General features: G+C 58.0%; 1 protein-coding gene and 1 long non-coding RNA gene across 2 annotated transcripts; one reads left to right on the top strand and one right to left on the bottom strand.

The window, feature by feature from the left end:
- Positions 1 to 133: 133 nt before the first annotated feature.
- On the top strand, positions 134 to 26,317 carry FCHSD1 (FCH and double SH3 domains 1). The gene is made up of 20 exons (XM_030571782.1): positions 134 to 211; positions 559 to 656; positions 1,563 to 1,608; positions 8,458 to 8,531; positions 15,140 to 15,284; positions 15,417 to 15,553; positions 15,868 to 15,931; positions 16,204 to 16,332; positions 17,761 to 17,883; positions 18,152 to 18,247; positions 18,403 to 18,519; positions 18,815 to 18,919; positions 21,142 to 21,303; positions 21,530 to 21,658; positions 21,917 to 22,000; positions 22,373 to 22,550; positions 23,102 to 23,307; positions 24,219 to 24,315; positions 24,711 to 24,778; positions 25,350 to 26,317. The coding sequence occupies exons 1-20, from the start codon at positions 191 to 193 to the stop codon at positions 25,413 to 25,415; spliced, it is 2,145 nt and encodes a 714-aa protein (XP_030427642.1). The 5' UTR covers positions 134 to 190; the 3' UTR covers positions 25,416 to 26,317.
- LOC115655852 lies at positions 5,909 to 10,084 on the bottom strand. The gene is made up of 3 exons (XR_004001521.1): positions 8,776 to 10,084; positions 8,170 to 8,171; positions 5,909 to 5,921 (listed from the first exon to the last, which is right to left on the bottom strand). It is a non-coding gene; the product is annotated as an uncharacterized LOC115655852 (long non-coding RNA).
- Position 26,318: the final 1 nt, after the last annotated feature.

The raw sequence follows: 26,318 nt of genomic DNA, 5'->3' as shown, positions 1-26,318 counted from the left end.
TGGGATCACTGCCCTCCATACGCTACGGCCCAGAGGCGCTGGCTGAGCCCGCAGAGCTACGCCCGGCGCCTGGGAGGAACCCGGGCCCGGCGGGGGCGGAGCCGGCAGGCGGGGGCGGATCCTAGCAGTTCCGGGCTCCCCCCAACCCCGGCCGCAGCAGGACGCGGCGCGGCGCAGCGCGTTCGGGACGATGCAGCCGCCTCCCCGCAAGGTGGGTTAGGACGCGGCTGGGGAGCGGGGCGGAGGAGTCCGGTGCCCAGACCGGCACTGTCCGGGGCGGGCTGTGGATCCAGGCGGTGGGCAGTGGCCGCGCTCGGCCCTGGCCCTGCAGCACCCTGCCCTGTCCCCTCGGCTCTCCTCGGCTCCTGTTTTTCCAGGCTAGTCCTGGGTTTCTGCTTTGCGGTGTCTGCAAGTCAGGCCACACCGTGCTCGGGTAGCGGTCTGTGGTGTGGACAGCGCCGAGCTGATCTGGGGAGGTCGCTGTTGCTGCAGAGGGTGTGAGGCCCGGGGTGCAGAGCACAAGTCCGGGCCCTGATCTAAGAACTCCTTCCTTGGCAGGTGAAATTGACCCAGGAGGTGAAAGTGCGCTTCATAGAACAGCTGTCCAGCCTGCAGAGTAAGCAGCAGCGGGAGACAGAGCTGTTGGAAGACATCAGGTACCAGAGGCCAAAACTGTCCTGGATCAGAGACTAGCAGAGAGTGGCTGTGGCTGTCCTGTGCCTTATGCCTTGCTATCAGGCCCCCAGGCTGATCCTTCTGGCTGAGACTTGCAAACTCAGGCTGTACCCCTTCCCCTGGGACATCCCTCGTTTGGGCAATGAGCTAGGTGGAGTCTTTTTCCTTCTTAACAGTAGGGGAAGGAGACGAAGCTGAGAAGCAGGAAATCTCTGGGCAGCCTGTGCTGTTCACCAGCAGCTCCTGGTTATGGTGCTGGAAGAGACCCATGGGAATGCAGGGTGGGGGACAGCAGCAGTAGTGGGGATATGTTAAAGCGACGGTGATCTAAAATGTATTTAGCAGCTACTAAGAGATCACTGACTGCCAAGGCTGGAGACAGAACCCTCAGCCCTGTATGGTGTAGGCAGTGGCAATATGCTTCCGGTGCCCCACCTTCACGCGGTGTGTCATCTGCGGGGCCCATTAGTCTCCCCTCCCCCTGGTCCACCCCGAGGTTAGCCCATTCATTTGATGCCTGTGCTGGCTGGTGCCGGTTGTGATGGTGCTTTACATGGTGAGGACATGTACCAACCAGGGACTGAGCTGGGACTCAGTCACTTGTTCCACCTGTGGGCCATTGAGTGGCCCTCACGTGGGAACAGCTTCCATTGGCTGATCACCTGGAGTGTGTTGGGATGGGCACTGTGGAGGCAAAAGGCTCCATGCCCTTCTACCAGCTCTGATGCAGTCAGTCCCCAGGACACATGGGTGTGGTGTCCCAGGGGCCGTGCAGGGTGCATGAAGAGCTGCAACGAGGCCGTGCTGACAGATGAAGGGTGAGGTGCTCTGAGCATGTCCTGGGCCGTGTGCCTGCTGCCACTTACCACTACGTGCTCTCCCTGCAGGTCCTACAGCAAGCAGAGATCTGCCATCGAGCGGGAGTATGGGCAGGTAAGGAGAGGCCACGTCTCGGCCTCTGTTCAGAGACATCACTGAGCGCATTCCGGTGCCAGTGTAAGTAATCTGAATCCCAAGGGGCTAATCACAGGCCATGGAAGGGGTGACTCAAAGGCAATTAGGGCAAGAAATCAAAACAGTTTGGCAACCAGCCTTAGCCATGGTCTGTTCATCATGGCTCGGAGCTCACAGTAACATCACGCCAAGCTGGAGGAATGGGTCTGGCCGTTTGAAGCCAGTGTTCTTCTGACGGGTGGAATGATCTCCAGAGCTGCTGCGGGGGTCTGGTGAAGGATAAGATGTGCAGCTGTCATCATCTTGTCTCCCAGGCTTTGGTTATTTGGGCACATGGGTGCCATGGAACCATCAGAATGCATGCAAGGGAGGCCCGAAGCCCAGGGACGAGTCAGGTCTGTTAGCAGGAGCTCAGTGTTTGGGTCACATGTCATAACATCTATTCCTTGGGCTGAAGTTTGGGGAAAGCCAGGCTGGGCCCTGTCCAGCAAGGAGCTGGGTCCCTCCGTCCCCATGGAACTCTGCAGGCTTGGACCCTTCCACTAGAGTCCAAAAGGGTCTATTAGCATTGGACATGGTGTTGCTGAGCGGGCGGCTCTCGCCATTCCTCCGCTGGACCGGCTGTGAGTCAGCCCTCCTTTGCCAGTGGTACCTGAGCTGGGACAATGCAGTGTCCAGGTTCCATCGCTACTTTGCCCACCAGTGATGCCTCCTCTGGTGTCAGCTGGCACCAGCACGGAGCTGTCACTGGGGAGACCATCTGGGTGATGTGTAGAGCTCTGGGCATAACAGCCACGTGGAGCAGGGATGCTCAGCACCTGGTCTCTGGTCTCTGCCAGGCTGACACGGCACACTTCTGCTCTCTCCATCCTGCTGCCTGCAGTGCTGGGTAGGAGACTGCCGGAGGGGGTGGGGGCATAGGTTTAACCCTCACGGCTCTGGTGAGTCCCACCAGCAGTGGGTGTTGCTGTCCCTCCTCTCCTCCTGCTCCCACCTGGCCCACCAGCTTCTCCTTGGGCGTAGGTCACACATGAGAACGCATCCAGGATAAATAACTCTGCACCCACCCCTAGGCAGGGGCATCCGATCCCTTCTGCTGGGCTGTTTTCTTCCGGCACTAGAGAGAGACCATGGCGGTGAGTGCGATCGAAATATCTAGAGAGGGCTTGATCCTGCAGTAATTTGCCCACATGGCCACATTGGAGCCAGCCAAGCCGTGACTGAGGCTAAGTGTTTGTAGAACTGGGCCCAAGGAGGAGTCTGTGTTCGTTCAGCAAAACCCTTATGCCTCCTGCACTCTCACAGCTCCGCCAGCTGGCTCCCCATCCCCCTTACTCTGGATTTCCTCCTTCTGATTTCCCCCACCCTGATAGCTCCCTCCCATCTGCAATAGAAACAAAGGCACTGTAATTTCTAAGCAGGTCACTGGTCTGATGTAAAATGTGAAATGCCCATCATGCTGTGTGTTGTGTGCACAGTGTTACCCCTTGGAAGCAAATTCCTCTCTGAGCCTGGCTGAGCTTCACTTTGTGCCCTGATGCTGGGGAATCCTTTTGTAAAGTTCCAGTCCAATCTCCCTCTTGCTGAGAGAGGATATGGAATGGCTAGAATCTTTCAAGGACTTGGTAATGGGGCCCACTTTTCCTGTTCTCCTTGCTAGGGCCATGGTGTGTGCTGCTCTTTTAAGTGGCGGGTTCTTCTTAAGCATTTTGCCTCAAATGTCCTGCTGCAGTGAGTTCCATAGGTTAGCAGAGAATCCTTTCCTTTGATTCATTCAGAACGTTAGCCTTTTTACTTCATGTGCCACCTGGTCCTTGGGCAATGAAAGCCTCCAACTGGCCTTCTCAGGAGTGTTTGTTATCCAGTATTACATTGTGTTTTCTTGGTACAGAGCTTCTGCTACAAAGGGCAATAAGTAAAACCAGCCCATCCAAACTGCAGCCCCCAAGGGAGAACTAAATGCTGAGACTGCAAGAGGAGGAAGGGAAGAGACCTGAAGGCACCAGGAGAGGGTTTGAAAGAGTGGAAAGAGAATGAGTGCCGCAAAGAGCTGGGGGTATTAGTGAAAGTGCGATAGACTCAGCAAGAGAAGGATTCGTGGAGACAGGAGGAGTGAAGGGAGCATCCGGCAGGCATGAAGGAATGAGGGGAGGAGTACTGGGTCAGCCTGTGGCGTTAAAGGTCGGGGTTCCCGAGTGCTCATTGCCCTTGGTGGGCCAGACTTCCCAGAGGGGCTTGAGCGTTAGCTCTCTTGAAAGAGCGCAGAGGTGGCTACGTGGGTGGCTGAGGACTGTGCCGTGAGCGGAAGGAAGACAAGATATGTTACCCACCAGCAAGTGGCAGTCCTGCTGCCGGGGCTGGTGGAGGCTCTGGCCCCATTGGCTCTGAGGTGGGGCTGTGAGATGCCTGCGAGGTTAGACACGTGGCTGCATTGAGGAGGGGCTGACTAACAAGGAAGCTGGGGCTCCTAAGGGTGACACCATGAGGCTATGGGGCCTGCCCGCGTGATGGAGGGTAGGATTGCTGCCAGGCCCTGTTCAAATTGCCTTCACTCAAGAGGAAATGAAGAAGGGCAGGTGGAGGGAGAGGAGGCTACACAGAGACTGGGAGGCCCTCTGTGTGTGCTGATGGCACCACTGGCCAGGAGCCGAGGCAGTATCCCCAAGTGGGTGAGTGCAGTGAGCAAAGCTTGAGTAGGGCACCTGGGAACACCGTAGAGAGATGCACATGCGGGCTTCTTCCAGGGAATCAGGACTAAGGGACACCCCCGAGAGGTTAGCCCGTGAAAGGGCAGGAGGTGCTGGGGACATCCCCGAGAGGGGGCTGTGTGCCCCTGTGACAGGGCAGAAGGTGCTGGGGACACCCCCGAGAGGGGGCTGGGTGCCCCTCTGACAAGGCATAGGGTGCTGGTCACATCCTCGAGAGGGGGCTGGGTGCCCCTGTGACAGGGCAGGAGGTGCTGGGGACACCCACGAGAGGGGGCTGGGTGCCCCTGTGACAAGGCATAGGGTGCTGGGGACACCCCCGAGAGGGGGCTGGGTGCCCCTGTGACAAGGCATAGGGTGCTGGGGACACCCCCGAGAGGGGGCTGTGTGCCCTGTGACAGGGCAGGAGGTGCTGGGGACACCGCCAAGAGGGGGCTGGGTGCCCCTCTGACAGGGCAGGAGGTGCTGGGGACACCGCCAAGAGGGGGCTGGGTGCCCCTCTGATAGGGCAGGAGGTGCTGGGGACACCCCCTAGAGGGGGCGGCCTCCCCCCGTGACAGGGCAGAAGGTGCTGGGTACACCCTGGAGAAGGGAGCTGCATGCCCCCGTGACAGGGCAGGAGATGCTGTGGACACCCTGGGGAGGGAGTTGTGTGTCCCTGTGACAGGGGACAGGGTGATGGGGACACCCCGGAGAGGGGGGCTGCGTGCCCGTGTGACAGGGCAGGAGGTGCTGGGGACACCCTGGAGAGGGGGGCTGCATGCCCCCATGACAGGGGGTGGGATGATGGGGACACCCCAAAGAGGGGGGCTGCGTGCCCCTTTGACTGTGGGCTGGGGCCTGTCTGTGGCCTCTTTCTTTTCCCATCTCCAAAGTGAAAGGGCCCTGATCTGTGTTGCTTCCTCTCACGGCTGCTCCGGCCGCCTGCCTCCTTGTCTTGCCTGCTCCTCTGGTGAGGTGGGTAGGCAAGCGAGTGCAGATGTGTCTTCTGTGCACACAACATCCTTCCTGTGTTATTTCCAGCCTGCCCCTGCTCCGACCTAACTTCTTCTTCTCTCTCCTGGCTGCTGCTGGGCGCTGAGCAGACGTCATCACTGCCCACGTTGATTCCTAGGCCTAGCTCGAGAGATTACTGCTAACTCCCCGCCCAGCAGTGTGTGAGTACTTGATGTGGCCCCGCTGTGTGTTGCGTTCCACCTGTCTGTGTTGATTCCATCTGCTGCCATGTCCCATTTCCTAGGTTGAATCTGTCAGCCTTGATTACCACAGAATAGATCGTTCTGTGTTGTCAGCAAGCCCCCATTTGCCAGGCTGCTACACAGTCTTCTGAACTGGCCCCTGGGGCAGCCTGGCTGGGCACCTTTTCCCATGCTACGAGCTGGTCACGACTCTCAGCCGAGCTTGAGAGATGGGGCAGAGAAGGGAACTCGCTGTCGCTCCTCAAACCCCCTAGACTCTCCTCCAGCTCTGACATGTCTTGGGTTTAGTCTGGGGTTGGAGGAAAATATTTTGGAAGGTGCAAGTGAATTGGCTGACTGGTTGAGCTGTTTCATAGCCTTGAACTCTGGCACGCCGCTGGCTCTCCAGCTTACCCAGAGGGCCCTGACCTTACTCCTTTATCTCTAGCTGCTTTCACTCTCGAAAACTGCCACTATTTGTTATTTGCTTTAATCCCAGTGCTTGTTTCCCCCCACGGTGGGTGAGCAGGCCCAGGAGCAGCAGGACCGTTCTGTTTCCAGATCACGTTATTCAGAGGCTTATTGTCCAGGTTGACATCTCGCTGTGGTCCTCTGGCAGCAGCTCTATAGTGTCCTGTTGCTAGGAGGCTCCTGAGAGCTGCTGACTCTGCCAGCTGAGCCAGCACATTCTAACGTCTAAGATCTGGGACCCTGTGGGCACTGGGGCTCACCAGGTCAGTCACCTTAGCCAAAGAGACTGTGCGATCAGCATCAGCCAGAGCTGGATTCTTCCACTCCCACCTCCTCCCTGAGGCTCTGTGCTCTCGAGCTCACTGGGAGAATGGGGCCCCTCCTGGAGGTGACATGCAGGCCGCCTAGTAGCTACAGGTGTCACTTGTGTGACGTCCATGTTCCTTGGGCTGTGACCACACAGGAAGGACATCCTGGGTTCACTTGAACTGGTTGTGAAAGTGGTGTACTTAAAGTGGTGCAGACCCTGCTGTAGACAATTTCTCTTTCCGAGCGGCTCACTTCCATGCAGGAGTGGCGCCAGGGTTTCTGGCACCCTAGGCAGAATTTGGGGGGGTGGCATTTTGTGTGCTCCCCACAGGGTGCGCGGGAGCTTCCGGTTCCACTCCCATCGCGCTGCCGAAGAAGGATCCTCCGCCGAAATGCCGCAGGCAACAGCAGCAGTCATTGAGCTGCTCAGTTGCCTGGCACTGTTTTCCGCGGCACGTCGGCAGAAGGTCCTTCTTCGGCGGCGCGACGGGAGCAGAACCGGAAGCTCCCATGCACCCCATGGGGAGTGCACAAAATGCTGCCTCCCGAATCCTGGCGCCCTAGGCGACTGCCTAGGGTCGCCCAATGGAAGCGCCAGCCCTGTTTCCATGTAGCCTGAATCTGTCCCCACTCAAGTGAACTGAAACAGACAAAGGCTGGTTAAACCAGAATAAGAGCATCCACACGAGGGTTCATGTCTTGGGTTAAACTAGTGCAACACCCCTGCATGGACAGCCCTTAGTGGATGCCACAGAAGGGATGAGCTGCGCCTGCTGCATCGGAAGGGAATGGCATTGTCTTGCCAACCAATTGCGTAATGATGCCACAGCCTCAGCAGAGTTTGCCAAGCTCCCTGCCTCGAGCAGACCTGTGTTTCTGCGTGGTGCTCAGGAGGGAGATGTGCCACCTGCTTTCTCTGAGAGTGCTCACAATGTGTAAGGTGGCTGTGCAGTCAGGCCAGTAACCCTGGGCTGGAGGGGGCTGTGCCAGGTCCTGAGCCCCCTCAGGAGCCTGTGCCAGCTGCCCACATACTTCTCCGTGCTGGAAGCAGGGCCACTGTTGGCCTCTTGCCCTCCATTGGATTCCTCGTCTCAGTGGCTGGTGCCCCTCCCTGCCCCCACCCAGTCCTGCCTCGAGGACGCAGCTGATTGTGCCATTGGCCCGTCTCTACAACAGACTTCACCGGCCTAGCCATGTCAGTCAGTAGGATTTTTATAGCCCAAATGGTGCCAGCCAGGCCCCTAGTGCAGACACAGCTGCACTGCGATGATAACACAAATCCTTGTCATACCAGCAGACTGCATCTTTGCCGGAGTGGCTTATTTCGCTGAGGGGGCTGGATTAAGCTGGGCTAGTCCAAATGCAGTTTGCCAGGCTGAGCTGCGTCTGCATGAGAAGCACGTTGCCAGTGTAGGACAGTGCTATAACCACCCTGGTGAAGCCTTCTGAGCGTAGGCCTGCTCTTGGTTTGTGACTTCATCACCCCTGCTCCGCTCAGCTGCCTTGTTTTCTGCCTCCCTTGCAGACCAGGGTTCCCTTGTAATAGATACTTGTTCTCTCGCTCTCCATCTGCCTCGTTCTGTTGCTGGCCTCCTGCCCCACTCATTCTGTCCCCTCACTTGCACTGCCCCTCCATTTCTCACTCCCATCTCATTGTTGTCGCAGGCAGCAAAGGGCCCAAAAGGGCAGAGTCCCTGGCAGAGAGCAGTGGCCAAACTTTGGCCATGGGGAGCTCTCGGCTTCTCCCAGCAGGAGGCGCTGGAAGGAGAGGTGCGTTAGTGCCAGCTCCTCGCTGCTCCATTGCTGGTCTTACCCACAGGGAGACGCCGGAGGGGGGAGGGATCATGGTTAGAGACAATGCACTTGACTCTGTATACGGCTGAATGACTGCACAGCCCTAGTCAGTGCCGTGCTCATTCCCCTGACTGTCCTGGTGTGGGAAGTTGCCCTGGGGGCATTGCTGGGACCTGTGCAGTGTGCATAGGAACAGCTGTGGTTTTGTTCTCTGAGTGGGGCATTGCTGGGAACAAACCAGCAGGCAGAGAAGCTTGGTGCCCTGGGTGCGAGCCCTGTCAGGGAGAAGCCCCCTCCCCTCATTGGCTGGGAGCCCCAGGTGCGGCCGGGAGAGGAGGCGCAGTGGTGGCTGATCTAGGGTTTGTTTGCAGGCACTGCAGAGGCTGGCGAGTCAGTTCCTGAAGAGAGACTGGCAGCGGAGCCGAAGTGAGACCAACGACTCCAGGTGGGACAGCTCGCTGGGGCCTGAGCCTGCTAGCCATGTGCTGTTTGTGCTGGGCTGGTCTGCCCTGCAGTCAGCATCTGGGGCTATGAGGGAGCTCCAGCCAGGGGCAGCTCTCTGCTACATTAGTCCTGGACTTGCCAGCAGGAGGCACTATAAAGAACAGCATAGGAACACCAGCTCTAGGGAGCTCAGAGTCCCTCCAGTCTCAGCCTTTCCCAGCAGGGGGCGCTGTAGGGAGCAGGACAGCTCTGTTCTGTTAACTTAGGTGGAATATATGAGCCCAAAGAATCAGAGTTGTTAACGTGACCCACTCACTGTCCAGCACTAACCAGGGTTACACGGGTCAGAGTTTGCTACCCAGAGACCCCAGCCTGCATCTTACCCTGGCAACACCTCTTTAAACAGCCTGTTATTGGAGATTCAGCAAAGGAGGGTAAACCGTTCAAGTGTTTGAAATGTGAAGTATTAAGTCATGCTGTCAGTGTAACCACATCCCCGGGTCCCTTCCGCTTAGCTGGAGAGTCTTTAGAAGGAAAAGCCCCTTGCTGGAGTCTCTTAGGTGGTATCAGAGACAGTAATAACTGGCCTTTTGGGGAAAAGAGAAGTTAGCGGAGCTGTGGTTAAAGCCTGATCCTGTTTTCTAAAAAACAAAACAAGCCAAACACACACCGAAGGGGAGAGATGAGAACAGCGAGGGCAGAAAATGCAGCTTCTAGCTCTGGTGTTGACTTTCACTCGCAGCCTCGCTGCTGGAACAAAACTGCTGCCTGAGACCTGGCAAATGAATACCAGTATCAGGCTGTTTAGGGCATTGCTCTGAGCTGCCTCTTTGGTGCCAGGCTCACAGAAGTGTTGCAAAATATGCTGTCTTGTCCAGTTAAGCCAGACTCGTATTAGACAGAAGGAAAAAGGAGAATGGGGAGAAAAATAGAGGATAGAGTAGAAATCAGATAGGGAAGAAAAGGACACATGGAGGGGGGAGAAGAGCAGTCTCCCATCCAGGTGTGGTTGGGATTCAGCCAGAGCTGGTGGAGGCAGCGAGGCCATGTGGGTCCCTCTCTCTGGTCTGATCTGGTCAGGACAGCTCTCAGGGTTAGGACTGAGAAGGTTGGGTCCAGGAGACAGCTGGGTAGCAGCCATGATGGCAAAGCTCACTCTTCCCTTTTCTCAGCAGTTAGTGTCTCAGTAGCCAGCTTTCCCCCTGTGCCAACTCCCCAACCCCAGACATTTCTTCTGAGACACAAGAAGCAATGATGGTGCAGACTAGCCCATCCTCTCAGTATGTTGGTCGCCAATTAGGTCTAATTGCCAGTTAGGGTTGCCAATCTTCCTGGATTGGCCGGGAGTCACCTGGAATCAGCCTCAATCTCCCAGTGGCTTTTAAATGCAATCTAGGAGATTTTAATAGGCCAAAGTCTAGGCAGCAGTGTAGCAGGGCTAAGGCAGGCTCCTTGCCTGCCCTGGCTCCGTGCAGCTCCCAGAAGCAACTGGCATATCCGGCTCCTAGGCACAGAGGTGGCAAGGGGTCTCTGTGCACTGCCCCCAGCCCGAGTGTCAGCTCTACAGCTCCCATTGGCCAGGAACCGAGGCCAATGGAAGCTGCAGGGGTGGAGCCTGCAGGCAGGGGCAGCACACAGAGCCTTCTGGCCACCCCTGAGCCTAGGAGCCAGACATGCCGGCCACTTCCAGGAGCTGCCCGAGGTAAACACACCCCAAACCCCTACCACAGGTCGGAACCGCCCCCTCACCCAAACTCCCTCCCAGAGCCTGCACACACACCCCAATACCCTGCCCCAGCCCTTAGCCCCCTTCTGCACCCAAACTCCCAGAGCCTGCACCCTGAACCCCCAGCCCAGAGCCCCCTCCTGTACCCCAGAGCCCTCACCCTCTCCTGCACCCCAACCTGCTGCCCTGGCCTGGAGCCTTCTCCCACACCCTGAACCCCTCATTTCTGGCCCCACTCCGGAGCCCACACCCCCAGCTGGAGCCCTCACCTCCTCCCGCACCCTAACGCTCTGTCCCAGTCTGGTAAAAGTGAGTGAGGGTAGGGAAGAGCGAGAGATGGAGGGACGGGGGATGGAGTGAGCAGGGGTGGGGCCATGGAGAAGGAGCGGAGCAGGGGGAGGGCCAAAGGAAGGGAAGGGACGGACGGGACCGGGCAGGGGGTGGGACAAGAGTGTTAAAGTTGGTGTGATTAGAAAGTTGGCAACCCTATTGCCAACACACCGATTTTGGTCCGTTGATTTCCAGTCCCACACTTCTCTTGTTCTCCAGGCCTGATCCTAGCCCAATCTTTGAGTTATAGCAGGAGGCCTTTTTATTTGGACTCATTCATTTTCCCTGTCTCCCTTTTGCACCTTTTCCCAATCAATCTTCATTGTTATCGGAACATTTCATAAATCTTCAGTCTCTTCCCGCAATTAGGTTCACAAACAGGATATGTTTGTAGGCCTAATTATCACAACTGCTCCCCACCTTTGCCAGCAGGGGGTGCTGTGAGGAATGGGGCAGGAACGCTGGCCGTGGGGAGCTCCCAGGTACTCCAGCCCCAGCCTCTCCCAGCAGGGGGCGTTGTGAGGAATAGGGCAGGAGCGCTGGCCGTGGGGAGCTCCCAGGTACTCCAGCCCCTGCCTCTCCCAGCAGGGGGCACTGTAAGGAATGGGGCAGGAGCACTGGCTGTGGGGAGCTCTCAGGTACACCAGCCCCTGCCTCTCCCAGCAGGGGGCGCTGTGAGAAATGGGGCAGGAGCACTGGCTGTGGGGAGCTCCCAGGTACTCCAGCCCCTGCCTCTCCCAGCAGGGGGCACTGTAAGGAATGGGGCAGGAGCGCTGGCTGTGGGGAGCTCCCAGGTACTCCGGCTCCAGCCTCTCCCAGCAGGGGGCGCTGTGAGAAATGGGGCAGGAGCGCTGGCTGTTGGGAGATCAGAGCTATTTCAAGGCAAGAATATAAACAATGGGGTCTGCAGTGAGGTTCCTGAAATCTTTGTCAGGTGCCTCCCTGCATGGCTTGGCACGTGCAAGTGCTGAACCAGCTGGAGGTTCCTGAGCTCAACACTGACAGTCTGGCTGGTTCTGTACATGGACTTGGCAGCCTCACTCTCGGGCCCCATTTTGAACGTCCCAGAGTTTCAGCCAGCAGGGAATTGTGCTGGGGGGCTCTCAGGGGGATGGAGCAGCACTCAAGCAGCGGTGGTGCTGCATCCCAGCTGCACCGGGGCAGAGACCCCCTGCCCTTCTGCGGAGACTGGCCTTGCAGTGGCAGCTGATCAGCGAGGAGTACCGAGAGTGCATGTGGGTGGGTGCAGGGGGCTAGATCCCAGTGGAACAACGCATGGGAGAGAGGCTAGATTCTTGGGGTGTCTGTTTTGGAGTGTACATCCCCCAGGATGTCAGGGCAGGGGGACATGGGGATGTCTGGGGTTCAGGGGTGTCTGTCATGGTGTAGATCCCAGAGGGGGTGTGGCTCGGTCTTGTGGGCAGGGTGGTCTCTGTATCAGGGTGTAGATCTACAGGGATGTTGGGGAAGGAGAACGGTGTAGCTGGGCCTTGGTGCGGGAGACACCTGCTAGCGAATGCTGCTAGAGTAGAACCTCAGCATTTTCCGTGCTGTTCCACACATCCTGGTTCCCCTCCCCTGGTGGGAGCAGTTGTGTAGAGTTGCCTGTGGCCATTTCATGCTTGTATAGCCATCATGGGTCCTTCTACCATTGCTAGCTGAGGCAGAGCTGGAGCAGTGCCAGGCCAACCTTGGGGAGAGAGCTGTGAATGCTTGGTGCAGACAGTCTTTGTGCCTTGGCGGTTGGAATTTCTTGGTACTGAAAGTGGGCAATTATCTTTCTGCCCCTTTGAACTGGAGAAGGGTGTCTGGAGGCTCACAACACTGAGTGCCAACTGAGGGCAGACTGTCAGAAACAGGGCAGACGCTCCAAGCTGGTGGTTTGTTCTATAATTAGATTTCACCAACTCCATAACAACTGTGAACTCCTGGATCACTGTACCAGTCTCACCATGGAGTCACAGACAGTCCCCTCAGACTCTCTAGTCTGCATTGCTACCCAGACAAAGTGGACTTAGTGATAAATGGTCACTTAAATAAAAAATCACAAAATATTCAGATTGCTTCCAGTCCCAAGAGATCAGTCACTTACCCCCAGATCAACTGGTACTGTAGGTCTTACACCAAAGACAACGCCGGTAGCCAATCCTGTAATAAACTTTCCTAGTTAATAAACCTTTAGATAAAGAAATGGGTTATTTACAGGTTGAAGCAAGCAAATGTACACACAAGTGAGTTACCATATATGATTCCTAAAGATGACAGAGATGTAGCAATCTGTCCATTCAAAATGTCTTTCTGGGCAAGCCCAGGAATAACCCTGGAGGATCTCTCACTTCAGTATAGAGTCTCTGGCCCTGGGACTGTTTGCTTCAAGAAGCAAAGAGATGGTCATTTTTCCTCATGAAGCACTTTTATATCTTTCCTCAGAAATCAAACCGATCACAGCAGTTCCCATGCAGGTCCCTTTTTCAGGGATGAGGGGAAGGAAAGCACTTGGTCTTTGAGCCTTGATCTCACACAATGGCTCCTTTGCATTTAAGGAACAGGATTTAACATTTTGTTAGAGCCTATCATTTGCATTACACAAGGCTTTTTCCCTGTGTGGTGAGTTACGCAGTCACAGAGGTTTACAATGCAGATGCTTGCTATCACTTTATAACAGGGGGCATAGCTGAGTGAGGACAATACATGCAGCATCCTACAAGTATTTTATAAAACATTAAACACATTCTTATCAACTTCACATCTAACATCTATTTTGATGATGCCAACATCCAGGGAAGCAAGACTGGTTTCTAGCTATGCAGCAAGTGTTCAGCAAGGCCTAGGACTCTGGCACAAGCTGCCTGCATCACAATGGAATTTTTCTTCGCTTCTCGTTCCCCAAACAGGCTGTGTGGCATTGCAGTGCATTGTTAAACTTTGCCATGTTTCACCCCAGAGGTGACTACATTTAGAGAACGAGTGATACTTGTGTGAGAGTCCCTTATCTGCCATGAAAATTTAGCTACTTCTGGGGTGAAACGCGGCAGAGTTTAACCATGCACTGCAGTGGCACACGTGTGTATATCGGAGTGCATGTGTGTGGTGTTCTTGAGAATTCTGGTATTCCAGGGGGAAGGTGCTCCCACTAAACACTGTCCAGAGCTATTTATTTTCTGGTATACGAGAGGGGCAGTGGAGAGCAGAGAGGTTTTCACCTGGGAGACATGAGGGCAAGAGTCAATGACATAGAGAGATGCAGGAAGCCCAGTACAGGCAGTAGGAGTTGCAGAGAGGAGAGGCGTGGAAGCCACCCCTAAACGCGTGGTGGCTGAAGCATAAAGAAAAGGGAGAGAAGACCTGTTGGCTCATGGGAGCAACCCACCAAGCAGTGACGAATTAGCTACTGAGCCAGTTGAGCCCATGCCAGTTGGGGGGCCCTGGAAAAATGGGTGCCCCCATGCCCTGCTCTGCCTGCCCACCCAGTGCTCCTGCTGGTGAATGGGGTTGGGGTGTAGGGGCCTCCCCTGCTCCCCAGCAAGAGCACCCCGGCGAGCCCCAACCTCATTTCCCCAGCAGGAATGCTGAGGGGGGATGGGGGGACTGCAGGCAAAAGAGGGGGGAGTGGCCCCCACTTGCTCTGGCCCACGGCCCCTCAAAATGCTAATCTGCCCCCGAGGGCTTTAAAATGGGAGCTCTTGTCCCCTGCATTGTGATGCCTGCTGGGAGCCCAAGTTTGAGGATTGCCTGGGTCTGAAGTGCTGGGGCTTGGGTGGGGATGAGGAGGAAAAGGTACAGGAGAGGAAGGCTCGGAGAGGGTCTCAGCACAGGGGAGGGCAGGGGTGGTGCTTCAGAGGTGGAGGTGTCCTGCCTTGCTGATGGGGAGAGGAGAAAAGTCCAGGGCCAGAGAGAAATCCAAAGCTATTGAGTGGAGGCCAGTGGGACGGGAGAGCCAGGAGCTGGAGTGGGCATGGGGGGAAGGCAGCTGGGGAGGGAGCTGTCATAGGCCATGCAGCATTAGGCTATGTCATGTTCTGCTGGGGCTGTGGAGAAGCACGTGGGGGGTACTTCGTGCTGTAATGACAGAGTTTTTCTGGGTCAGACTTTCTGGGAAGCAGTGTGAGATCCTGAGGGACAGGGCTTCCCGACCCAGCTGGACAGCAGCGATTCTGCCAAGGCCTGCGAGCATGACCAGTCGTTAGCGGGGCTGATGCAGGATGTGGCTGGGGCTCAGGCAACTCAGGCGGGTGGACAAAAGCTCAGGAAATGGGTTTGCCACTTCCAGAGGTAGGGCTGGATAATGGCCCTGAGATAGATCTGGGACTGCACATCGGCAGAAACCCAGGGAAGATCCAGCTGTGCCAGGCTGTGAACAGCACCCAGAGCTCTCCATTCAGGGTCTGGGAGCCATGGGGTCCCTGGAGCAGGTTGGCCATCCAGGTGCAATGGAACTCCTGTGGAGATGGGGGGGTGAGAGACAGGGTGCATGTACAGGGCCAGTGTGTGGGAGAGGGGCTGCTCTGCTCCATGGGTGCAGCAAGGCTTCCTCTGGTGTCCGTTCCCTGCAGGAGTGCCTTTGCTGTCTGGAAGGGGGCGATTGAAAGCACAGTGTGCGCCGGGCAGGCCCGGGTGGCAGCCTCAGAGAACTACCGCAGCCTGAGTCTGGAGGTGGCTAAAACCACCCGACTGTCTAAGGAGCACCTGCTCAAGAAGGTACAGTCTGGGTGGGGAGAGAGAGATGGGGGTACAGGCCCCAACCTTCTGCTCTTCAAAGGGGGCTTCCCAAAGCAGGGAGCAGGTGCCGGGAGGGCTGGCTGTGGAGCTCACACCGTCTCTCTGTCGCAGAGCACGGAGCAGCTGCAGAGGGTGCAGGCAGAGCTCCTGGAGACGGTAAAGGAAGTGGGCAAAGCAAAGAAGCACTACATGCATCTGCAGCGGGTCAGCGAGGTGGCCAAGGAGAAAGCAGCTGATGTGGAGGCCCGGTGAGCGAGCAGCACTTGCCCTGTGGGTAGGGGGCAGGGGGCTGTAAGGGCATCTGGTAGAGGGCACCATGGTGCCTGGGGTGTTGTTCAGAGGGTCCCAGAGTGCATGATCCCACTGTGTTCTGGGGAGGGGATCTCCTGACCACCCACTTCTGCCTTTGGCTGCAACCCAAAAGAGCAGGGTGCTCTCTGGGGCCTAGAGAGAGCTCCCACTGCAGGGTGGCTCCCTCAGTGTGGGGCCGGTGTGCCTGTCTTGGAGGGGCCTGTGGGAAGGGGAAACGACCAGAGCACTGATGGCTATGTCCCTTCTGTAGGCTCCGGAAGAGCGACCATGGCATATTCCACACAAAGGCCAGTTTGCAGAAGCTTAGCACCAAGGTCAGAGTTGTTGCAGAGCCTCTAGCTGAGGGGGCCTGGTGGGCACAGTGGGGAAAGCCTGGCTCTTCCTGTAGGTGGGTGGTGCTTTGGGTACAGGGCATGCTGGGAGGCCCCAGAACCATATGAGGGGAGGGCAGAGCCCTTTAGGGGAGGGACTGATTGTGGGGAGAGGGGAATGTCTGTGCTAATCGGGGGAAGCCCTGCAGAGGGCACTGAGCAGCCGGCCGTGCCCTGCCCTGTTATCCAGGCCATGCTCTGCCCCCTACCTGCAGTTTTCTGTGCAACTGGCCGAGTACTCGCAGCAGCTGGTGATGGCACGGAACGAATACCTGCTGACACTGGGAGCTGCCAATGCCCACCTGGGGCACTACTACCACGTCGAGCTGCCTGCCGTCATGAAGGTAGAAGAGCCTCGCACTGCAGCCAGCTAGCCAGCCCCTCTTCCAGCTGGGGCACTCATGCTCCTGCCTGCCCTAAGGAGCCAGTCTAGGGGCGGGAGGTGGGGTCCAGTGACTAGAGGGGAAACTAATAACCCCGAATCCTGAGGCTGTTCCCAGCTGTGTTGCTGTCTCGCTGGGTGTCCCGGCCCCTCTTTCTGCCAGATTCCCTAGTAGGGCAACAGCATCCTGGGGCCAGTGGAGGTTCCCTATGTAGGCCACTGAGGAGGCAGGAGCCTGTTAGGCCTGGCCCAGGAGGGTGGCAGAGCTGGGAACAGAGGCTTTGGGTGGTGGTGGTGGGCTTGAGGCCCTGGAGTTCCAGGTTTGCTTTAGAAAGCATCTGCTGTGCAGCTGGGTCTGGAGCTGGGCGAAGGCCCCTTCCTCCTGTCGGGGTTCCCCCGAGACCTGAAGCCAGGCCATATCTGCCTCGGCCCCCCAGTGTCTGGGGCAACGTGTGGTTTTTCTCCCACGTAGCTGCCCCCTGGGCTCTCTGCCTTTGAACACCAGGGGGTGGTTCTTGGCGCAGAGGGTTTGGTGCACGTACCCACCTGCTCCCAGGCTGGGGATGCAGCGCCCACTCCTCTCTTGCATGTCAGGCATGGCGGAACCGCTGTGATTCTGGGAGGGGAGGAGTCCAAGGTTGCTGCCAATGGGCAGCCCCAGCCCTGTGTCCCATAGGCAGGGAGGAACATGTTCGTCATTTGGTGCGAGACTGCAGGTGGGCTGAAAGAGATTCCCCAGCACTACAGAAGCCTCACTGGCAGAGGCTGGGATGGTGAGCTCCCCTCAGCCAGCACTCCTGCCCTGCTTCCCACAGTGCGCCCTGGGGAGTCAGGCTGGGGCTGGAGTAGCCTGGAACTCCCCCTGCAGCCAGAACGCCTGCCCTGCTTCCCACAGCGACCCCTTCTGGGGAAGAGCAGGGGCTGGGAAATCCACACAGGCTCATGCTGTGTTGGGACAGTAGCGTAGAGGCAAGCCCTGTGTTCCCCAAGTGCAGCCCTGTCCAGATAGCCAAGTAGCCGTCCCTTCAGTTCTTTCCAGAATGTCCCTCAGGGCTGGCTCAGGAGCTGCAAACCACAGATCAGCCTGAACCCACCCGAACCCCCGAGCACCTCTGACCCGTTTCTCCCCAGCTCCAGCTGGCCTGCTTGCCCCTTCCCTGAGCAGACCTCACTCCAGCTGATCCCATTGCCACTCACTGGCTGCCTTCTCCACTAGCAGTAGGGAGCTCTCTTGTCCTTTGAGGAGCCGTCCGTTTTCCTCTGGTCTGTGTGATGAGGGCAGCAGAGCTCAGAGGAGGACTCTTTTCTCCCGGGGGCGGACAAGGGCATTCTGGGGAGTCCCGCCAACCCTGTCCTTCCCCCAATAACTGGCCTGATTGTGCTTTTCCAGACCCTGGATGGTGACCTGTACAAGCGGCTCCGGGACCACCTGACCCTAGTCAGCCAGACAGAACTAGAGGCCTGTCACGCCACGCAGGAGCAGTTTCGGGGGATCCTGGAGGCTTCCACACAGGTAACGGGATCTACCCTGCTTTTCAAGGAGGGGCCAGTCCCATCCCATATCCACACCTTGTGTAGTGCTGGCTGTGCCCACACACCCACCTCTTGCCATGGTGCCATCCCTCAGGCATGCCTGTGCCCCTGCACCCAGCTTGGATTTGGCTGCTATGGGTCATGGGTTCCTAGTGACCAAGCAGTGCTTGGCCCTGGCTGCCCCTACCCCAATCCCCTCCCAGGGCCCGTGTGCCGGCCTGCTCACCCTTCCCCTGTTGCTCCTGCAGGTGTGCAGGGAGCAGAGTCTCCTCCTGTTCCTGCAGGATAACACTGCCTTCACCCAGACTCCTGAGCAGCAGTTCCAGCCATCAGGCGCTGACCAGGTAAGGCAGGAGGCCGGGCTCGTGCAGCACTGGGGACAAGGGATTCCCTGTGCGGAGCTCCCCTAGGGTGGCACCAGGCAGCCAGAGAAGCACACCAGAGCCCTGTCTGAGGGCGGGCAGCAGGGTGCGCTCTGACTTGTGATACTCTGTCCTAGGTGCGCCTCCTGGAGGCAAGGAGTGGCAGCGCTGGGGAGAGCGGGCTGGAGAAGGAGGCACGGCGCTGGGCCACCCGGGCAGCCAGAGACTACAAAATAAAGACTCATGGCAAGCAGGTGAGTGCCCAGGGCTGCCCAGCTCAGCCCCAGCCCCGGGTTCATCCCAGAGCAGAAGGAGTATCTTCACTGCAAGGCTTGTCCTGTGCTTCCGGGGGGGATGCATCCACTTCTCCCTGCCCCCAAACATGGGGCATGGACAGGGTGTCTCTGGCCTCGTTGGGGGGAGGTGAGGACAGGCCCCAACCCAGTGGCTCTGGTCTCTCTCTGGGGTGGGGGTCTGAGGCCAGCGGAGTCGTAGTGGAGCTGCAGCTCCTGGTGGCAGTGGGGCTCAGTCTGGCCTGGGCTTGTGTAGGTTCTGCAGAGGATGGAAGCCAGGAGGCAGCAGGCCCCTGAAGCGGAGACACCTGGCATGGAGAGGAGGATGGAAGAAGTCAGCGAGAACATCCGGAAAGCAGAGGTGGGTCTGGCAGGTGGGGGACAGGTCGGTAGGGCTGCACGTCCCACTGGCTTTGTTCTGTGTGCACCCTGTGTGCACCCCCCGTATTGTGTTCACCAATTACCCACTCTCCACTCCTGTGCTGCTGGCCAGTGCGCCCAGCACTGCTGCTGCTGTATGCAGCTTGTTCTGCCAGGATTTGTGCCAGCAGAGCCCTCCCTGCAGATGGAGTGGGAAGGACTGGCAGGAAGTGAATCCCAGCAGCAAGGAGGGGCAAGCAGGCTGGGTAACACAAGTTCCCAACACGTCATACCCCTATGGCAGAAACATCAAGGCCCTACAATGCACAGACAACTCTGTTGATAATGCTGCAGCATAAAAACGCCATGGACAGAATGTGCTGCTCGCCACATGTGTTGCTCAGAATCAGCAAGGTTGCCCTGGCCTTCCCTCTGCCCCTTAGCAGATGCGCTGGTCTGGGATTACCCGTCCGTGAGCTGTTCTCAAGCCAACAGAGCAGCCGTGGGCTCTATCCTCCAGTCTCTGCTCCACATGCAGCATTGCACAGTATTTGAATTGCTTTTTCTTACTCATGAGTAGGACCTTACCAAATTCACACCCATGAAAAACGCATCATGGACCGTGAAATCTCGTCTCCCCCCATGAAATCTGGTCTTGTGTGTGCTTTTACTCTATACTATACAGATTTCACGGGGAAAACCAGCGTTTCTCAAATTGGGAGTCCCGACCCAAAAGGGAGTTGCAGGGGGGTCACAAGGTTATTTTACAGGGGTCTTGGTATTGCCACCCTTACTTCTGCACTGCTGCCTTCAGAGCTGGGTGGCCAGAGTGGTGGCTGCTGACAGGGTCCAGCACTGCAGGCAGCAGCACTGAAGTAAGGGTGGCAATACCATACCATAACATCCTTAGCTCTGCGCTGCTGCTGGCTCTGCCTTCAGAGCTGGGCTCCCTGCCAGCAGCCGCTGCTCTCCAGCTGCCCAGCTCTGAAGGCAGCACCACTGCCAGCAGTAGCGCAGAATTAAGGGTAGCAGTACCACAATAACCTTGCAACTCCCCCACATAGGTGCAGGAACTAGGAGTGCATGGGGTGCTGCAACTCAGGGCTCCGGTGGCCGGTCCCGCACCCGGGGCTTTGCTCCCAGCCTCAGGTGGGCGGGTGGACAGGGGTAAGTGGCGGCTGGCTTTCAGCACCTCCACTTTTTAAAATGTTCCAGCGCCACTGCTCCCCCACAACTCCTTTTTGGGTCAAGACCCCTACAATTACAACACTGAAGTTTCAGATTTAAATAGCTGAAATTATGAAATTTACTCTTTTTAAAATCCTATGACCGTGAAATTGACCAACATGGATTGTGAATTTGGTAGGGCCCTACTCATGTCACTAGCAACAGCCTGGCCCGGCGTCTCTAGCTCCTGCTGTGTATGCAGCATGCATCTGAATGACTGCCAGCACCTGCGTGTTCTGCAGACTCTTAGCCCTCTGCGCAGCCTGCTCTGGCCACAGTGAACGATGATGCTCATGTAGAGGCAAATCTGGTACGCCTAGTCCCCTATTATTCTGTTATACTTCTAGTCTGGGTCAAATAGGGTCCAGGGTGTATTCCACCCGCACGCATAGATTCCAAGGCCAGACGGGATCATTGGAATCATCCACCCTAGCCTCCTGTATAGCACAGGCCAGAGACCTGCCCCTCAAATCGTTCGTAGAGCAGAACTCTTGGAAAATACATCCAAGAGGGTTTGGAGGGGCAGGGAGGGGGACTGGATGCGGGGGGCTGGAGGGGCAGGGATCTGGTGGGATGGGGGACTCGAGGGGAGGGGGGAGGAGCAGAGACAGGACTATTCCTTGGAGACACAAGTAGAGTTGAATAAAAACGTGATTCCAACTTGAACAAGACTAAAGCCCTCCCTACCCCTACCCCATTAGGGTTGCCAACCCTCGTGGATTGGCCGGGAGTCTACTGGAATAGGCCTCGATCTCCTGATGGCTATTGAAAGCAATCCAGGAGATTTTAATAAGCCACTAAAAGTCCAGTCGGTTTGTTGTGATTAGAAAGTTGGCAACCCTATGCCCTGTGGCTCTGGCACCAGCTAATAGCCCCTGGCCCAGCCCCGCTGCTGGGGCAGGAGGGATTCCTCATACTGGCTGGCTGGGTGCCCAGGCCCATGGAAGGTGCTGAGGCCTGGGCTGACTTGGGGCTTGCTCTCCCTGTGTCCCTAAGGTCAGCAGAGTGAAGGCCGATGCCCGGCTGGTATTGCTGCGCCAGGCTGGGCTAGACGTGGACACTTGGCTGGCGGGGGCCATGGGGCAAGTCCTGGAGGAGCTGGAGCAGGAGCGACGGCTGAGTGAGGCCCGCAAGTCGGACAAGGAGTCGACCCCCACGGTGAGAGTTGCCCCTCCGCTCTTGGCTTCCCATCCGCCCCTGAGAGCCCAGAGCACCCCTCCTGTGGGGCGGAGCCCTCTGTGCAGGTGACGGGGGTGTGGGGGCATCTGCCGCTGGGGTGGCCTGGGCCAGGAGTGTCGCCTTGGTCCTATGGTGGCCCCTTGTGCCCAGAGAGTGGCAGGGCGACTGGGTGCGGGGTGCTCTCTCATGCTGGGTTTGTCCCCAGGCAGAAGAGTTCGATCTGGCAGAGTTTGATGATTATGACGACAATGAGGAGCTCTTTGAGGATGCCAGTCCCTGCCCTGGCACTGCCCGCATCTACCCATCCACTTGCAGGGTGTTCTTCGGGTATCAGGTAAGGCCCCCACCCCAGGGACACAAGCCCATCACCCAGGAGCCCTCTGAACCATGCAATGCTCTTTCGGGGTGCTCTCGGTGCTGAGTGAAGGGCCCTGTGACCCAGGCTGGGGCAGTGCCTGCTGGCAGCAAGTTCTATGCTCCCTCCCTCCCCCCTTAGGCTGGGGCACTATATTCGTCCAGGGGCTTGGCAGCCGGGGCTGGCTGCAGGGAGCACTGCTTCCAACTTGTCCCATGGCTTTTGTCTCTTGTGCAGGCCTGCCAGTCTGACGAGCTGTCAATCCACCAGGGCGAAGAGCTGGAGGTCATTGAAGATGGCGATGTGGAAGAATGGGTCAAGGTGGGTGTGGGGCAGTGGGGATGTGTCTATGATGAGGAAGGGGAAGAAATGAAGTGGGAACGTCCCCTTCCAGCACAGCAGCTGGCTAGTCTCCTCCCTCGCTGGAGGCAGCGCCGGAGAGGGCTGGGGAATGGGCTGTGGATGCTGGCTCCCTCGGGCCTCCCTCTCTCCCAGGCACTGGCTCCCTGAGGCCTCCATCCCACTCAGGAGCTGGCCCATGGCCTGGGCCGGGTTGAGGGAGCCTGGGGGTGGCTGCCCTGGGTTCTCGTGCAGGAGTTCAGTTGGCTCAGGGCTGAGTCCTTGCTGCCTGGCCCCGGGAGCTGGCTGGGTTCTTCTAACTTGGCTTCTCCTTCCCTCGGCGGCTGTCTGCAGGCTCGGAACCAGACGGGGCAGGTGGGTTATGTCCCTGAGAAGTACCTGCTGTTCCTGGATGCTGTGGGGAGTGAGCGCAGGGCGCTGACCGGGAGCTGCCAGGAAGGCCCCTCTGAGACCGCCTTGGAAAGGGAGCTCACTAGCATTATGACCATGGACTTGGTGCTGGAGCCAGGAAGTATGTGGCAAGCCCTGGGGCTGCATGTGGTGCACTGGGACAATGGGGCTGTGTCCACATGTGGGAAGAGGGGTGCCCTGGGCACATATGCCTGGGGAAGGAATTCAGTTCCCAGGGACCGTCCCTGGGTGACTGGGGACCAGCAGGTCTGCCTGCAGCATGGCTGAGGGGGGCTGGCTGCTGGCTTGGCCACAGGACTGGGACCATGAGCTCGCTCCTGCCTGACTCCCCTGGGACCTTTGCCAGCGCGCTTCCAAGAGTGGCCCCTGGCATAACAGGCCTGCCATGGGGCATGCCCAGGGCCTGGTTCACGGGGTGATCCGTACCCACAGCTCCCTCTGACCTGCAGAGCCAATGGGGGCTCCCAGCACCTCTGAAAACCCCAGTGCCTCCAGCTGGGATCGGCATTTGCCTAGTGTACTGAGCCTTGGCACCTCTGCCTCAGTGTCCCTCAGTGTCAGCAGAATGGGCTCAGCCCCTCCCATGCCGGGTAGAGGCTCTCAATGTCTGTATGTGGTGAGCAGCTGTGTGCTCTCTCTGGCTGCCTGCAGCATGGCTGGTGCGAGCCCTCTACGATTACGAGGGGCAGAGTGTGGAGGAGCTGACCTTCCCTGAGGGAGCCATAATCCGAGTGCTCCCCAGAGAGGAGGGGGAAGTGGACGATGGCTTCTGGAAAGGTGACTTCAACGGGCGTGTTGGGGTCTTCCCTTCACTGGTGGTGGAAGAAATAACTGGAGTCATAGGAGTGGCTGGGCAGGTTGGTTTCCACTTCCCCCTTCGCCGTGCTCGGGCTTGACTGTCTGTCCCCCCTTCTCCAGGATAGATTGACAGAGACACGGGCCCCAATTCCCAGCATCGTGCCAGTGGCCTAGAGCAGTTGTAAGGGCAAACAAGGGCTCCCTGTCCCCAGCCCTCCTCAGCTAACATGGCTGCGGGCAGCTGGCTTCAGAAGTACTGAAGTTCCCTAGTGTAGACACACCTGTGTTCCCTGTTCTTCCCAGGACCAAACCAGGGTGTGGATTGAGTTCCCCTGTACACCTAGGAGGGGGCACTGCCTTGAATAAAGATTCCTTTCCAGGCTCTGCTCCAGGCTCATGGTCACTGAATTCCCATGGGGATACTCTTCCCCTAGCCCGGGGACTCTGTCTGCGCGATGCTGTGGGTGTGGGGGGCAAGTGATGAAAGAGCCACTCTAGCCTGAGATGGGAATGGATTGCTGAGCCAGTGGGGGGGGGGGGAAGAGGACCAGTAAATGGCCAGGAAGGTCCTGGGAGAAGTAGGTGTGGACAAGTTGTTGGTGGGCTATGGGGAGTGTGGAGGGAACTGTGGAGTGAGGTTGGGGGCTGCGGCGATTGGGACGTATGGCTGGGATGTTGGGGGTCTGGTGGAGGCTTCGTGGGGCACACCGGGGCACTGGAAGTAAGGGTGCTGAGTGTGCAGCAGCTTGAAGTAATAGCAAGTGAATGCCTGGCTTCCGTCATGTACAGCGTTACAGTTCCATGGCTTTCAGCACCTCCTCTCAAGAAATTGTCACAGCGCCCCAGGTGGGTGGGAGGGGTCTCTGTGAGTGGGGGCACTCTAAGGAAGGTGTGTGTGTGAGGGGCAATTTCTGTAGTGTGAAAGCCCCAAAATTCTTCAATCGCAGCCTGCCTGTGCTTATATTTCCAGGAGCTCCCATCACCATCTCCTCCGGCCTTCTCCCCTCCAGTCCTTGCGCCCGGTGCTGGGCTGGGTTCCCACCCCCTTCCAGAAGTGCTGCTGGGAGGTGAGTGCTTCATGGGGTGCTGGTCTCCCAGATGGCTCCAGGGCATTGGCATAAACAGGATGCTCAGAAGGGGGCAAGACTAGAGTTGCCAGCTCTCCCGAATTGTCCTGGAATCTCCCAAAATTAAAGATTGTCATGTGATGAAATCTCCAGGAGTATGTCCCCTCAGCGAGACAGCAGGCGTTTCCTCTGTGCAGGAGCCCCCGATGGCAGCCATGGATGGAAAGAGGGTTCCTGGTGGGACGGGTATTGCTAGGGCAGCTTGGGGTGTCTGTGTTGTGGGAGGGAACTGGTGAGGGTGGAAAGAGGCTGGGCCAAGCATCTGGGGAGTCCCTGCTGGGCTGGTGTGGAGAGCAGCCCGGTGTCCTGCCATTAACGCCGGTCTGTGTTCCCAGCCTGCAGGCAGGATGGCGGAGTCAGTGGCCCCAGCTCTCCAGACCTGGGAGCAGCACGCATCCGCCCGGTAAGCGTTTGCAGGCACAGGATGAATCACGTCTGCCCCAGGCTGGTGCTCACAAAGTGGTGTGTGAGGACAAAGGCTTCCTCGGGAGGGGTCATGAGCCTACCTCAGCTCACAGCAGTGTCCACCCCGTTACCTCCCCCTCAATGTCCAACTCTCCTCACCCTGCTCTATGCTAGCACCATAGCCATCATCCATCCCTAGTCACCCCAGCCTGTCCTCTCTCCCCTAGTCTCCCCCTGCGAGTCCCCCCTTGCCCCCTGCCTCTCCATTGTGGCTGCGTGGTTTGAGGGCCTGCAACCAGGGATCTCTGCTGAGCTTGGAACGTAACACCCAGCCCTCCCGCAGGGACCACAGACGTTGCTGTCCCTCGGCCTGGAAGCTGGGGAGGGGCCCCCGTAATTACACCTTTGCCTGAAGCAGCTTCTCCTCTCTGAAGGGTGTGTTCCTGCTCCCCATGTGCCTCATGCATGGGGAGGGAGGGTGGGGAGATGGCACGGAGCAGAAATGCCTGGGTGCAGAGTAGGGGCCTTGGCCCCTTGTAATCAGTCTCTCTTTCGCTCTCTCTCTGCAGCTGCGAGCACCACCTCCACCCCCTGCCAAAGCCCCAGAACCCGAGCCTGAACCCCGGATCAGCTGAAGCTACCCAGCTGGGAGCGCAGTGTGTCACCCAAGCAAAACTGCTGCCACTGACTTCGCCACCCAGTGGGTGCACTGGTTTCCTGCTTCTTCAGAGCCTTCCCACTCCTTCCCGGCCAGCAGCAGAAATCCAGGGACAGTCCCACGGCGGGGGTGGGGGTGCTGGAGCTCACCTCTAGTGTGGCAGAGAACCTGATCAGCAGCCCAAGCTGCCTCTCTGCACCCAAAAGCTGATCATTCTTTTGGGGGTTCCTGGGGGAGCATAGTCCCAGGGGAGTGCAGAGCGCTACCGAATGCATGTTCCTCACTCCCCTAGCACTGAGGGGACTGGACAGTGGGTCCCCCATCCCAGGAGACCTGCAGCAGAGGGATGGAGAAGCACATCTGCAGCCACTTCCCCTCCAGGCAGCTGCCAGCAGGGTGAGAGCACCCCTAGGCTTGAAGTGGGAAACGCATCTGCCAGGACGCTGGAGGCCTGTAGCCAGCGCTGTCTCCCTCCTCCTTTCACTGCCCACTTTCAGCTGCCAGACCCCCTGCCCCTGTCAAGTGCTGAGCCCAGGGGCCCCTCCCAGCTGTGGGCATGTGAGAGTTAATTTGGCTCTCACACCCATCCTGCCCCTCCCTGGCTCACTTGCTGCTAGCTGGCATTTCTGCACATTCCCCGTGAAAGGTACAGAGAGACCTGCCCCGTCCTCAGAGCAGGGCTGCCGGTGAGCATGGGGCAGGGCGGGAAGAACTGCACTGGGTGCCAGCGCACTGTGCCCCTCTTACTGCTGGGCCCAGCAGCGGCTGGTTCTGCTGAGACGCTGTGTGTGTTCAGGCTGGTCCCTGGCTGCCTCAGCTGCCCTCGGCTTCTGGGGATGGCCTGGTCACTGGGCCCCAATAAACAGATTTCATTCTGCAC

Source organism: Gopherus evgoodei, chromosome 8 (genome assembly GCF_007399415.2).
Source record: "Gopherus evgoodei ecotype Sinaloan lineage chromosome 8, rGopEvg1_v1.p, whole genome shotgun sequence".
NCBI lineage: Eukaryota > Metazoa > Chordata > Testudines > Testudinidae > Gopherus > Gopherus evgoodei.
Note: the sequence above shows the minus strand (reverse complement) of the source record. Positions and strands in the feature narration are given on the sequence as shown.